The sequence below is a fragment of the Coccinella septempunctata genome, chromosome 4 (assembly GCF_907165205.1).
Source record: "Coccinella septempunctata chromosome 4, icCocSept1.1, whole genome shotgun sequence".
NCBI lineage: Eukaryota > Metazoa > Arthropoda > Insecta > Coleoptera > Coccinellidae > Coccinella > Coccinella septempunctata.
Window position 1 is genome coordinate 13017363 of NC_058192.1, and position 14119 is coordinate 13031481.

Consider the following 14119-nt stretch of genomic DNA (forward strand, 5'->3'; position numbering starts at 1 on the left):
AAAAACTGAAACTTCCTTCAATACTTTTTGGTTAACACATAATCTAACATGATTTCAACACAAAGTTTAAGAGAATGACAATCATTCGTTTGAGAGAAATATTCGAAAAAATTCTGCTAAATGTCAATAAGTTGAAGGCAGGAAAAATTTAAGGAGACAGTGCTCGAGCTGTTTGATCTCATTCTGAGAAATCGTCGCGATAAAAATAAAGAGTTTAATAGTGATTCATCGAAATGAAACTATGCATCATTATCTCAAATAATTTTCAGTAAACCTTCATTGCCTTACTCAATTTAAATTCAGAAATGCTTTCGACTGATTCTGTGACTGAACCCCTTACTCCAAATGTCGACCATTAAACTGCAAACCATTCGCATCATTGGAATTCTCCTATGGTCTCTTTACAAAATTAACGTTTAATGATGTGGATAAACTTTTCGTATAACTCGAGTCACTAGTCTGAAAGTTCGGCTGAAGTTTAAAGTTGGAGAGATCCCCAGATATCCAAGAACGCCTAGGGCTCGACTATATTTGGAGTTGCTGGAAAATTTGCAGATATACGGAGCTCAAAAACTAAGAGGGCTTCAAGTTTGGAACTTACAAGTCGCCTGTGGGCTTTAATATTTCCCGTAACAACTTGAAGCGTTGTTTTTTCTATGGAGTAAAATGAAGTTATTGTTACTCTTATTAATTGATTTATACGTTATTAGGATTTATATTTATGTTAATCCGAATTGGAAGTTATGTTTTGTATTTTCTTCTGTAGGAGCCGAAAAGTAATCAGTTATTTTTAAACCTTTCTGACATTTGAAAAGCTTTAGATGCAACAGAATTCACTGTTCGATTACTCTACACGAGTATTTTTTCCTGAATAACAAAGGGTTTTAATTTTTTCACTGAAAAGTGGTTCATCCTTATTCAATTTTAGAAAAAGGCACAAGAGTACTATTTTTTTTTAATGCCTATACGTACGCCACAGTAATTGCTGAAGATGAGGTATTCAACGTGAAGAAGTGACCTCTTTCCTTCAATCAATTTTTGTGAAATCTCGTTCAAATATCTCAAGCCGTTTCAAAAATATCGAGGTATTTATGTGGTTTACATTCAACGCCCTGTAACTATGAAACGAAGCATCTCCAGACAAAGGTCTGAAGGAAATAACCTAGGCGAAAGGACGCATAAAAAATAAAATACAAATCAAAATAGACCCGGTTTAAATCCCAAAAAAACTCATGCAGAAATATCTGGTTGTTTAATATGGACTACCCGGTATATATCGATAGAAACTTCAGCACAACGAGAGAAATCATAGCTAATATAGACAGAAAACATCCCCGATAAACCATATTATTTGTCCCACCTAAGGGATTGAACTAAAGTTGAGAACTTAGAGTGGAAAATGAACGAAGTTGAAAGTAGCTTAAACGTTTGAAATTTGCGATGCACTTCGCATAGCGAGTAGGTAGGTACATCTCGAAACTACATAATTGCATTCGTATTTTTACGATAAGTTGACTTCCAGCGCTGCAAAGTTACCAACTTCGGCGCATAACATTCCACTAATTGGCAGATAAAACTTTGCAATTGAAATTGCCGGGAATGTGTCAACCAGAAGTTACAAGGGTCGACAGGGACTATGCTTTCTAGTGTTGACACGTGCGTGAATAATTTTATTTTGTAATGGGGATTCCATGACGTACATTGTGAGTAAAAGGTTTGCTCTATACAAGGTGGATCGGAAATGTCGAGCAATATTTTTAGGGATGATACAAAGCTAAAAATTGAGTAGTCTTTGATTTTCTCATGTCTGAAACTGCTTGTTAAAGGTGCTTGAACCTCTAGGAAGGGGCGATAAATGATCGCCAATCGGTTTATCGAAAGATGCCTCTTTCTTCAGATTAACTTTTTTTCGATGATATGTTTTTGTCATCAGTTTTTCTCAAATTTTCTCATCAAAATACGTTTTTTGATGACTTTTATTCTTCAGAAGAAATGCTTTTGATATATAAACCAACAATTAACCGCACTCTCGAGTAATTTTAGATTACCTACAGAGCGGTTCTCTTTTCAAAAAGTTAACCAAACCTGTCGACTAGTACAGGGATGATAGAAATTGGAGGGTGCACCATTTTCGATATAGCGCTAGTTTTATTGCGTTCATGTATCATAGGAGGTCCCAGAGAAGTCGAAACATCCAAGTGTATTTGTGACTTGGGAGCGATGAACTGTTATAGAAATCTGTAGAGAAAGTGAGGTTTGGTTCAGTCTTTGCGTGACAGCGGGCGCATCGTGATGAGAATGATGAGATATCTCAAAACGACGCCCCGAGATCGCTTAAGACTACCAGCAGATTCAGTGCTCTACTGTATACTCCATTCACATTTATTTTAGCAGTCGGTTGGCCATGAAATAATTTTCTTAAGTTTTTGTAACTAGAACGGAATAAGGCTGGCACTCATGAAATGTCGTTAATGTCATGACGCCGTTGCCACAACTAATATCAATTTTTATTACGAAAATGCCGAAAGTGATCGGAAAAAGAGAGAGAGTTTCAGGAGTGCTATTTAGAATTCAGGCCCGCTAATTCAAATAGTTATACCCTGATATTCTAAAATCCACAATACGTCAGTCGGTAGCGAACATATTCAATGTGAGAGAATTTATATAAGGTTTCATCTGAATCTAAGCGACTTATAATTCAGCTGAGTATTTCCACAATCAAAAAGATTGTGAATGAAGAGGATGACAAAGAATTTCCTTGTATTGGGAGACCCAAAAAAGTGCTGGCATTTGAGAATTTTATGTTTAAGTGCGAGTATGCGAAAAGTTTACTACAGGATTTTCGATGAATGTCATCGTAGAATATAAGTTCCCGAAAATTAATTTTTCATTTGACCTGTCCTATACCTACATTATGAATGTCTTGAGGTACCAATAAATACCTAATTATTATTATTATTATCATTATATCAATGTATTAAGATGAACAGCCACAAATACGCGCAAGTGGTCCTGTTGATTGTTTGTTCATGTGAAATTTTTGTTCAAAGGTGAAGTTCATCTTGACTTGAAACTTCCTTTAATTTCTTTTACTTATATTGATTCAAGATGATTTTCGTTGAAGAATTTTACATACTTGTAATTATCTGTTAATTCCTTCGGGAGATACCTATTCCCAACCACTGCATCATATGCATTTAATCTTCGGGTTAATCTTTTTGAAATCTACAACTGATGTACGTATTCAAACTTAAGCCAAAGAAGATAACGAACATTAACTCTCCTCAAGCTAGTGCATATTATGATAATATAATATATTGATCTCTTGTATTATCCATGCAAATAACTGGATTTAGTATGCCTTCAATGAGTTTGTATAAACTTCAATTATGTTCGACACATATTTTCCGAAGAGATTCGACATTGTGATAAAATACGTAATAACAGAAACTTTTACGTAGAACGGGTAACATAGCGTCGATTTAAAACCCAAAAATGTTTTGACAAGCTTCATAACCCCAAATATTCGTACTATACAGAGTGAAAGGTGTCAAATTTCCATGGCCAACCGAGTGCTATAATAAAAGTGAATGGAGTATACTGACACTACTGACGAGGGAGAATGATCTCGAAACTGGTCTACAGTTACACTTGGATGTTCTCTGGGACCTCCTATGTTAGTTCATGACTAACCTACATTATTGGAACGACAATTCTTTCGGAATTGTTGTTTCCATTAATATTCATCCTTCGTGCTGTATACTTGTACAGTACTCTTTTCTTTTCTGTAATGTATCATAACCTACAATACAAAGATTATAATCTTTGCTACAATAGAGCCTTCTGCCTTGTTGTTTTAGAAGATATAGGAAGGAGGAGACAAGGCAAACGGACAAAGTTTTCACCTTTGGAATAACATACACATACGTCAATCTTCTTCACCCCCATGAATCTGTTTCAGTTCCCTCGTGGGCCCTGGGCCAGAAAGGTTGTCTCCTGACAGAGCTGCCTTCCCTGACCGTCCTGTACATTCCCGAACAAATGGCCCTGGAATTGACATCTGATTGCGGCCTGGACGGCACCAAACGAATCACGTGTAAAGGAAACGCGGTGAGTACGGTTCAGTTGTGCCAATTGCTGTATTATAAATCTTCATTTCTTCCGCTGCTTCATTCCGCGCCACTGTGATGTTTTTGTGTGTTGTTGAGGCTGGAGGAGTTACATAGAATTGCGAGTATTCAATATTTGCACATTGATGATAATGTGAAGTAGTTTCGTATCATTTTCTTCAAGAACGTAAATTTATGAATCTGAGGCCTAGTGGCAGGAATGTCAATTAAGATTTAATGGAAAATTGAATTTTAACGGACTTTCCAGCAACAACAGTTGGGCAGAGGTTAATTCTATTAGTAGAATTTAGATTGCATTTAGTCGATATTCTTTGCTACGTATAATTTGGCAGTTTTGGCACGCACTACCACTTTCGCTCATGCCGGCAAGCTACCTGCAGGATGGTTTCTGGTGAAGAATGCGTAATAGGTTGTTCTTCTTTAATTTGAGGGGCAAAAATCAAGGATAACGCTCGTCCAGACATTAGTCTGGTCTGCAATGTCACAGCAATCACACTGCTCACCTAACCCACCGCAGACATCACAACAGCTCGCCGAAGCTTTGACGGACATTTCGCAAAACATTCCTTAAATGTGCATTGATATGATGTGACATTGTCACAATGTCTATAGAGGAAGAGCACCATGAATGAGCGAGAGGAGGACCCATCCGATATTAAACCTGGATTTCAAGGTGTGGTATTACAATCTGCAAACAACGATCTATAAAGATTAACGGAGAATTTCTAATTATGATGAGCCTGGTGCAGAGAAGGAATTCCATCGGAAATTCTTGCCTTGTTCGGTATTTTTAAGCTTTATTTTCACAAGAAAAATTCGAAGTTCAGCCTGAAATTCCAACGTTCTCTTCTGAAATCTCCAGCATTAATCAGTTAGGAACTCAAGAAGTGAGATTTACAGACCATTTTTCACTCAATTAAAAATATAAGGAGAAAAAGATAAATTAAGACATCCCTCGCAGACTGTTTCAATCGCAGCCCAATCCTGACTACCACTTACGTAAAACTCATTACAGAACTCAAATACTTGTTCGAAACTCCTCTAACTTTTTCCAGGACCGAGAAGAAATCCTGAAGCAGCTTACTTGTGCTATCTCGAACGAGGATGACTTTGACGATAAGGTTTCCCCCAAAGTTTCCGGTGTTCCAGTGACAGCGACAACGGAGGTGACCGACCCCTCTGTTGACGATTCTTCACAGGAGTCGAAGACAACGAGGTAAAAAAACAGTTTAGTTTTTTATGAAAGCTGAGACTAATGCTTTTAGAAATCGGAAATCCCTGTTATGAAAATTGTTGCTGCAAATTATATCTTCTATAAAAAAGTTAGTACTATACAATACGAGTATATAGGGTGAGTCTTTGACTCATATTCCCATAGATCTTGTTGAAATTAAGTAGCATCTTGCTCTTTTCCTTTGGAAGTAACAGTGTTCAAGGCCCGATGGACGAATATGATTATTCACAAGGAACACTTCATCAATTACATCGAGACTACATTTCAGACCATTTTCGGCTAGTTTTTTTGTTTCTAACTTTATAAAAAAAAGCTCGTCTTCAATTTTTTGCCTTGCCAACATACGAACTCTCTCGAAAACTAGACGAGGCATGAAACTTACGTCCCCTCTGCATTTCACAACGAACTTGTGGCATTTTTCTGAACGTTTTCTCGCAGATCATGGATGTGGACGTCAAACACGGTGGATGGCTACGAGATGTCCACGAGGCACAGGCGGGAGACCGAAGATACGCTAAGTCCTTCCGAAACCACAATTTATTACAGGAAATTGGACGTTACGGAACCGATACCCGCAATGCACGTCTCCACAGGTTCGAGTTACGACGATGAGGTGAGGGATCGTCTTTTTTCATGCATGCTGTATGCGATAACTTTTTATACGAACTTTTAAATTCTGGGATGAGTTTTTTCTGCGGCTTTCGGTGCGGGGTTTACTTGAATTATGATCCGGAACTATTATTTTTGTCGTGGGACTTCCAATATTAAGTATCATCATGAATCTCGGTGTTGCAGACGTGTTGACCCATTAATTTGACACTAATCAGGGCGGTTTTCTTAATATGACCGTTTGAAGATGATAACAATGCATTTTTTTGAGTTGTAGATACCGGTAGATTCGGGTGACTTGAGACAGTCCTGTAACTTGGGACCATTGAACTAAAGAAAGAAATGGAAGGGACTCTCGGGTCAGCAAAAGTGAGGCCGACTGAAATAGACAATTGGATGTATATCTTTCTCTCTCTGTTCTTGCGCAAGGGGAGATAACCTATTAAAGTTTGAATTTAAATTTTTGACGTTTCGTTTTTCTGATTTGAATCGTATTTTTTATCAAATCAGGACTTTTTCTGAGTTGATTATGCGATCATAGATAACCTCTATGCGATGTGAATTATATTTTTCATAGTATTGTAGAAGGAATTTAATAATTTTTTTGCCAAACACCTGCAACAATGAGATGGGGATATCTGAAATTTTGGACCCGTTTCTCGAACTGTGATGATTGGAATCATATTTTTCATCAATTCAAGACGTTTTCTGAGTTAATTTTGCGACGTTGATCATATTTTTCAGAGCAGTGTAGACGGAATTTAATAAGTCTTTTTTTGTATGAAAAGAACAGAAATTTGTTCATTTTAACTAGATTAGTATATTATGAAAGAATGTAATCATGTGAAATTCATCAAAGTTTTAATCTACATGTTGAACATACATATTTTCCTTCTACTATACTGAATTTTAAGTTAATTAAGGAGCGTTGTCAATTCTTTCTATATTTTTATTATATACAATATATAAAATAGTTTACATATATCTTCAGTAATAGTCTACAATGAAAAAGAAAATTATTGATTTCAAATAATTTAAATTCACTCGAAAACTTACATGTGCTCTGCTTCTCATCGGATTAGATTAGGTTAGAGGGATCTTCGTTTGCAATTAATATTACAAATGGTGCCGACAGTAATAAACAAATATAAAATATCACAGTGGTAACAACATGCATACAAACACAATAAAAATAAAAAACAAATCTCATCACATATTCTTTCTCGATAAGAACTTCTATAGAATATATAGTTTCATTTAAAAGCAACCTTTTCACTTCTCTCCTAAAGTTCATCTTGGACTTGTCATGAAACTCAGAAGAAAATTTATTATATAGTTTGGGGCCGCAGAAGTCCATGCCCTGGTGTATGCGCTTCAGATGGTGCACTGGAATCTGCAAGGAGTCTTTATTTCTTGTTTCATATGCATGATTTATAGAATTGGTCGGAAAGTTCTTCCAGTTCTGATGCACATAACACAGTGAGTTGTATATGAAGAGTGATGAAACTGTAAGTATTCCATGATCCTTGAATGTCTTGGGATATTATTGAATACACTTGGTACAGCATCAAGTTTCAATATTTTTCTTGTATAACTTGGATTATGAAGGTAATCTTCACATATTCTACTATACTTTGAGGGATACCAATTTTCCCTTCCTACAGCAGTAATTCAAAGTTCCAAAATATCTGGGCGTTTAAAAGGAAACCTAAAATAAAGTAACATATAATGCTTTAGAAGTCGCAAAAAGGGATCTCATAATGAAAATATTTAAAATAGACCTACCTGTGGAAACTCTTTGGCTCATTTTTGTTCGGCTCATTGGAGCATCCTTTAGCAACTTGTTACAACCATCGTTGTAACAAGAGTCTGAAATTTACCAATTTTGCGTGACTGCAAACAGTACTGATATTGATGGGGACAACAATGATTTGAGAAACACAAAAACCTATAAAATACTTTCTCTAAAACTTTATACCACAAATTTACAAACAACTTCAATTCTGAAGATTACTTACTTTGATTTTTTTTTAACTGTCCAGTTAATATCGAAAGAGGTCTTTTCAGAAAGTTTCAACCCTTTTAATTCCCTCGGGTGGCCAGGTAAAGGTAATCTGTCCCTTCACTAGATCCATATTTCTCAGAAACCGAAAATCCAGATACTTAAAGGTTTTCGAGTGGGATTCGGAGATTCCCCGATTTATTTGAGTTTTTTCAAGTTTCAAGCGAATATTAATCGTGAGTTTTAGCATTCTGAACACTTTTAGATCTCTTTCCAATTGAACACAACCGAAATCATCCCAAAAACTAATTTAAACTGAATAATCAACAAAACCGTCAGCTGATTGATGTAAACAAAACATCTAAAAGAGAGAGAAGGGATACCCACCAATAGTCTTTCTCTCTCCCACACTTTTGGACACACTTTCGACCGATTTGCTGAACTGCGGGTCCCTTCCATTTCTTTCTTTAGTTCAATGCTTGGGACTAATACCCCCCTTGCAGATTTCTTTGTTTCTTACCATTTATGAGTGAAGGGGCAAACTTATAAGATTGTGTAGCGTCTTTTCGGTTAGTTTAACAATTAATTCCTGTTGAGTTTGCCATGACCAGAGCGTTTAAATTTACAAGGAAAATTAACGAATACAGGGGAGTAAAAGCGCGCTTTTTTACGGCCCTTATACTTTCTAGTGTCCTGTAGATACATGTGTTTCACTTTGTGCATGTGTAAATTTTTTTTCTGGATACGTGAGATATTGGGATATTGGATATGTCATGAAACAAGGTTGTTTACAAAGCAAACGGCAACACGGATCTCATTCATTTATTTTGTTGTTTCATGGGTGACTTGGGACAATGCCGAATAAGCGGCTCATTGGCAGCAGTAAATATGTCGATTTTTCGCAGGATATTATTATTCACGTTAATTCCACGAAGAAATCACCAAAGAATGAAAGAAATCAAAGTTCCCTTGTTTTGTTTAGTTTTGTTACATTTGAGTTGCAATATATTTACTTTCGCTGTAATAGGCGTTTATCATTTAATTTCCCTTCCGAATTTCAAATTCTACTTTTTCAAAGCAATACACCGTCCCAAGTCACCTATTTCATTTGAGAGTTGAGAAATCAATAGATTTTAACTGGTGTCCCAAGCCTCCCAAATCGGTGGGTGACTTGGGACATGTATGTTTTTTTCAAAGTTTATATCCGAATTCGGAAGCATGATATATGTCCTAATCAATAGTCTGAGTCATTAAGCATATTCGAACCTCTTTTTCAGATAAAAATAGGTCACTGTTTTGAAAATATGACATGACATGAAAATTGAACATAAGTTCAATTCAACAATCGTCCCAAGTCACCCGAAACTACGGTGATAAAATTCTTTACAATTCTTGTTTGAAGCAATTTTTTACACTCTTATCAGTTTTCGAGTTAGAAAACTTTTATAATAAATACGAAAACAATTTGAAGCCCAGGAGAGGAGATAATTCAAGAAAACTTGTTTTGTATTGTTTTGTTGTACACGCTCGAGTATGTACAAAGATCGTTTTTTTTCTATTCTGTCAGGCTGTCCTACGCAATTCCCCCTATATACAGGTCTAATTTTTGGTAGAGGTTCTCTACAGGGCCCAAGGTATCTTCCTTTATATTAATCTGACACGCACGAGTAAATCCCGAATTTCCCTCTTGAGCCCCTCAACTATTGGGAGACATTTTATCACAATTCTAGTAACAAATAATTTTATTCGGTTGGGTTAGGCTAGGCAGGATTTCATTCAAAAAAAGCAGTATGATTGATTGTCCAACTTCAACAGACCCTCTACTATTTCCTGAAACTTTTTAGGGTTTTCACTCCCAATCTCCGAAACAAAATAAATTAAAAAATGAAATAAACGATTTGCTCCTGCGTAAATTCTTGCACTAATTTGTCAGTAGCAAATCAACTAGAAAAAATTGTTTCCCGACAATGAACTTTACCACCGTTGAAATATCGAAGGAGAGTCCCATTTCAAGTTATTTTCATTATAAGTACTTATGCAGACTCATTGTCAATGGTACGCCACTGCTAATGAACCCAGTTCTCCCTTGACCTTGCCACCCAGTACGTAATCAGTGTAATCATCCTTCCAGCAGGCGCAGAACAGAAATGGGCAAGCTTTCTGTCTGCTACAAGGTGTTTTTGGAAAAATTCCCCGTATCCACTTAGTCAATATATCGAGTTTAGGGAGCATTCTGTGAGCCTATATAGAACCATTTTTAACGCGGTAGTTATAACATTTCATTCAAAACGGTGTTTTTTCTGAGCTCGATTCAAAAAGCTCATTACCGAATATCAAAAGAACAAATTACGAAAAGCTTCTTTCAATTATACACTCATTATACCCTTCAGATGAATGTCACAGCTATATCGCTCCTTTATAACCAAAGGCGAGATAAACTTCAGAACACTTCGGATCGTTTCGTTAATTTGCCTTTCGAAATTGAAACCGAGCATCCCTTGCCTCGTATATTTAGACGGGGACTAATTTCGTGAACCTGCGAGTTCAAATATTATACGATAATCCTTTCATCCTCGTGGTCCGATCCTAAACTTTCGAACCGCAGAGATTCGAAACTTTCATAATCAGCTTATCTTTCTGGCAGGTTATGAGAGCAAATATAGGATAAGGTCTTTAGCCTCTACAGCGAGATTTCTCGCGAATTCACGTCTCAATTATCTACAGGGGCAAAAGTAACAGCATGGTGAAATGAAGAATAATGGTTTGGCTGTCTACGAAGTGCTAGAACTTTGATTTTATAGGATACCGGAAGAATATAGATCTTTAATCATATTTCGTGCACGAAAGAAATGCGTGAAATCATCCTATATCAAATATGGTGTATTCAGAATCTCCTACGTGTATTCTATTCACCTTCGAAGTTTATTCTGCTCCAAGCGAGACGCCCGGTATAAATTCTCGCAAATAAAATTATATATCGTTTCTACATATCATACAAGACTTTCTATTTAAATGATTTCCATGAATCAATTAAACCAATATAGTTTTTCAATTCTTGGTTAGGCTTCTACCATGAGCAAAGAAGATGAATCATCAACAGTCATCTTCAAAGGAACGAGTCACCTAAGATCAGATTCTCAAGCAGAGAAGCCTTCAATACTATCGATATTTGATGCTTCCCAAATTGACGATGAACACATGCCAGAAGACGACCAGTCGACAATGATGACTCCTGAAAATGCCACCTTGAACGTGGACTCTAAGGGGGTTGAGACTCAAAGCGAAGACATAGGGGAGTATCCAAGCGCTATCAGCCAAGGCCAACTGTTCAGCATAATTGAGAATGGTAAGCTCTGAACCTGAACTTGGTGGCAGTTTACTAAAGAATCTTTCTTTGGGCTAGAAACTATAGGAGTACGAGTAATTCATTTATTCATTCGTGAACAAACTCTCTTGCAGCTATTTGCATCTACATACAGATAGTTATTAAATTTAATAGTCCATCTACGTATAGAATTTCGTTTTATGACAAAATGATTGAATACATATCCATTTCAACTTATTTCTTTCAGGAACTATGTTTGACATCATAGAGCTTAACGACACTGGCATAGATGAAGGTAAGGCCACAAAAGCTTCGATTCCTGCTCTATCGAAGAACGAATCATCTTCTTCCTCAACTACAACAGTTTCACCGTCATCTAGCAGCACCATAACGCCGGAAATAACGAATTCTTTCACAACAGTCGCCTATTACAAGGAAGCACCACCAGACTCTACGCAAGTCACGAACAAATCCCCCAAGAAATTCGACAGAAAATCAAAAATTCAACACTACAAAAAATCCGACCCGAAAAAAATCAACTACCTTTCCGAAAAAGAACAGCGAAAAAAGAAGGACGAACAATTCGACGCCCAGAACGCAAACCATGAGGAACTGTATCAGGATCTGAACAAAGAAGTCGAAATGTTTCCAGTAATCGCATCAGGGGGTCCATTAGTCAAGCTCAACAGGACCCATCGAAAGGAATTGCCGATAATTGATGAGGATGAAAGGGAATTCCTTGATGAAAACCCGGTTGACCAGCTCAATCAGGACGTGGAAGGAAATAACCGTGTTGAATTCGACGGGCAGAGCAAACACGTAGAAATACAAATGCAAAAAAAGGAAGACACGAATTCCAGCGACGTTTTCATTGTAACGACCAAGTTCCTGGACGAGAAACTCGGCAGAAAAAACTGCCGTCACAATGAATCAACGACAACTTTTTCAGAACGGCATAATGAAACGTCCCAGCAAGATAAAGTCGCATTGTCTGAAAGGAATGATAAATTTCCGGATGATAAATCTTCTACTGTCCCAAATAAACCCGAATCAGCATCAAGTACATCGGCTGACGTTCTTATCGACCCCAAAATAGACCTACTCAACAAAAACAGCTCGAGAAACAATGACAGCGAGGCTGTACAAACTGTTTCCGACGTAGAAAAAGCAGAATCAGCCTGGGGAAAGGAAGAGATAATGTCGAAATCTCTTCTGGGGGAAATAGAAACGATAACTGATGAAGTGATTGAAAACAAAACCTCGGAAATGGGGAGTCCCACTTCTGAGCCATTAAATTCCGAGCCCTTTCCTCCCAATCGCCCAAACAGAAGGAGAAAACTGACGAGCGCGCAGAGGCGTTCATATTACCCTTACTTTTTCAGCAGGGTGTTAGGTTGAAAAGATTGTGATAGGTCTGGTTTGAATTAGGTCTTATATAGATAAGTCTATGTTCTCTCGAAAGCAGCACATGTTTATCTTTAGACTCCTATTCTAATTGTTATGTTTGATGAATGTTTGAGATAAAAGTTTTGGCCGAGTTTGTTGAGAAATTGATGGAGGTCTCAAGATCTAATCAAATTAGTTGTGAAAGTATCTTTAAGATGATATATAGCACTGAGCGTTTTCGTAGAAACCTTGACTAAATTATGTGATTGATGTGATGTTGTTCTTATGATGCTGTTGAGGGTAAGGAGAATCCCATCTTATGTATTGTTGAATGAGTGTGAAACTTCTTGACTATTTGTAAAATGACGAAGAGATTGGACAGAATAAAATATGATCCAAATCGGCATTCGATAATTTTATAAGTAGCAATTGCGTTGTTAACTGAAGTTGAATTGTTATCAAAGTATGAAAACCGAGGCTCTAACAAACATCAATATGAATCACAATCGAGTAGTGTTATTACTTTGGAAATACTATTGATTATATCCTCGACCACTGCCAATGTTTTTAGGTTATTCAAAGAAGCCAGATGTAACGGGGTATAATCAATTCCTTCACTATTCTTGTATGTATATGTTATGTCTGCCCTATGATAATGAAAGCACAAATTCTTACAGTTGTCATATAAGAGCACATCGATTGAACAACCCATAGATAAACCAGCTATAGCTTAGAAATCAGGATTTAAAAAATGTAATCATGTGCCAGAAAAATTGTTGTAAATTTTATGTTATAGCAGCAATGTAACTTTTTCTCTGAAATATCTGAAACGATAGATAAATCTAATCATTAAAGTGAACTATGTGATAAAAAACGTATGATCAGTCTCACTGTAGGCCAAAAAAATCACAAAATTTATTTATCTCTTACTAGTATCACTCATTTGCTTCCAGCAGCTATTTTATAATTTGTTAGTCATCAGAAATTGATTATCAAAAGAGAAATAATCGACATAAAATTATAACAGAAAGCTGTACTTCAAATAATTATTTTTTATTTTCAAGAATAATTGTAACCTATGGCATATTGCACGCGATATTTTTGATATTGTTCCAGAATTTTTCATCTATATTTAATTTTACTTCTTTGTTTTTCATGCACCGTCCTTTCGCTTACCGTCCTCTACCAGTAGAAGTTACCTACTTGTACTTGTAGACCAGCTATGGTATTATCTCTTTCTTGAGTGAGAGAAATATTTTGCACAAAGTATCCGATATTGTTTACTGTGTTCTCCATTGTATATAACGGAGACGTATACTCCGATGTGCTAATAAAGTTTTCTGATATATCTTTTTTCATTGAAAAACCCCTCAACTCATTATAATTTTGAAACAAATTTGTGTCCATCATATAAGAACAGCTTTATTTACCCG

General features: G+C 36.5%; 1 protein-coding gene and 1 long non-coding RNA gene across 2 annotated transcripts in view; one reads left to right on the top strand and one right to left on the bottom strand.

Annotated features, from left to right (window-relative positions):
- LOC123311595 overlaps positions 1 to 14032 on the top strand; it is a 132833-nt gene extending 118801 nt beyond the window's left edge. Inside the window, exons 5-9 of the mRNA XM_044895648.1 lie at positions 3962 to 4110; positions 5186 to 5346; positions 5803 to 5977; positions 11039 to 11321; positions 11548 to 14032. Of these exons, the coding sequence (XP_044751583.1) occupies positions 3962 to 4110; positions 5186 to 5346; positions 5803 to 5977; positions 11039 to 11321; positions 11548 to 12698 (1919 nt within the window). The 3' untranslated portion in view covers positions 12699 to 14032. The remainder of the gene's footprint in view (positions 1 to 3961; positions 4111 to 5185; positions 5347 to 5802; positions 5978 to 11038; positions 11322 to 11547) is intronic.
- LOC123311596 lies at positions 6909 to 8450 on the bottom strand. Its single transcript, XR_006537503.1, has 3 exons — positions 7992 to 8450; positions 7759 to 7921; positions 6909 to 7681 (listed from the first exon to the last, which is right to left on the bottom strand). It is a non-coding gene; the product is annotated as an uncharacterized LOC123311596 (long non-coding RNA).
- Positions 14033 to 14119: the final 87 nt, after the last annotated feature.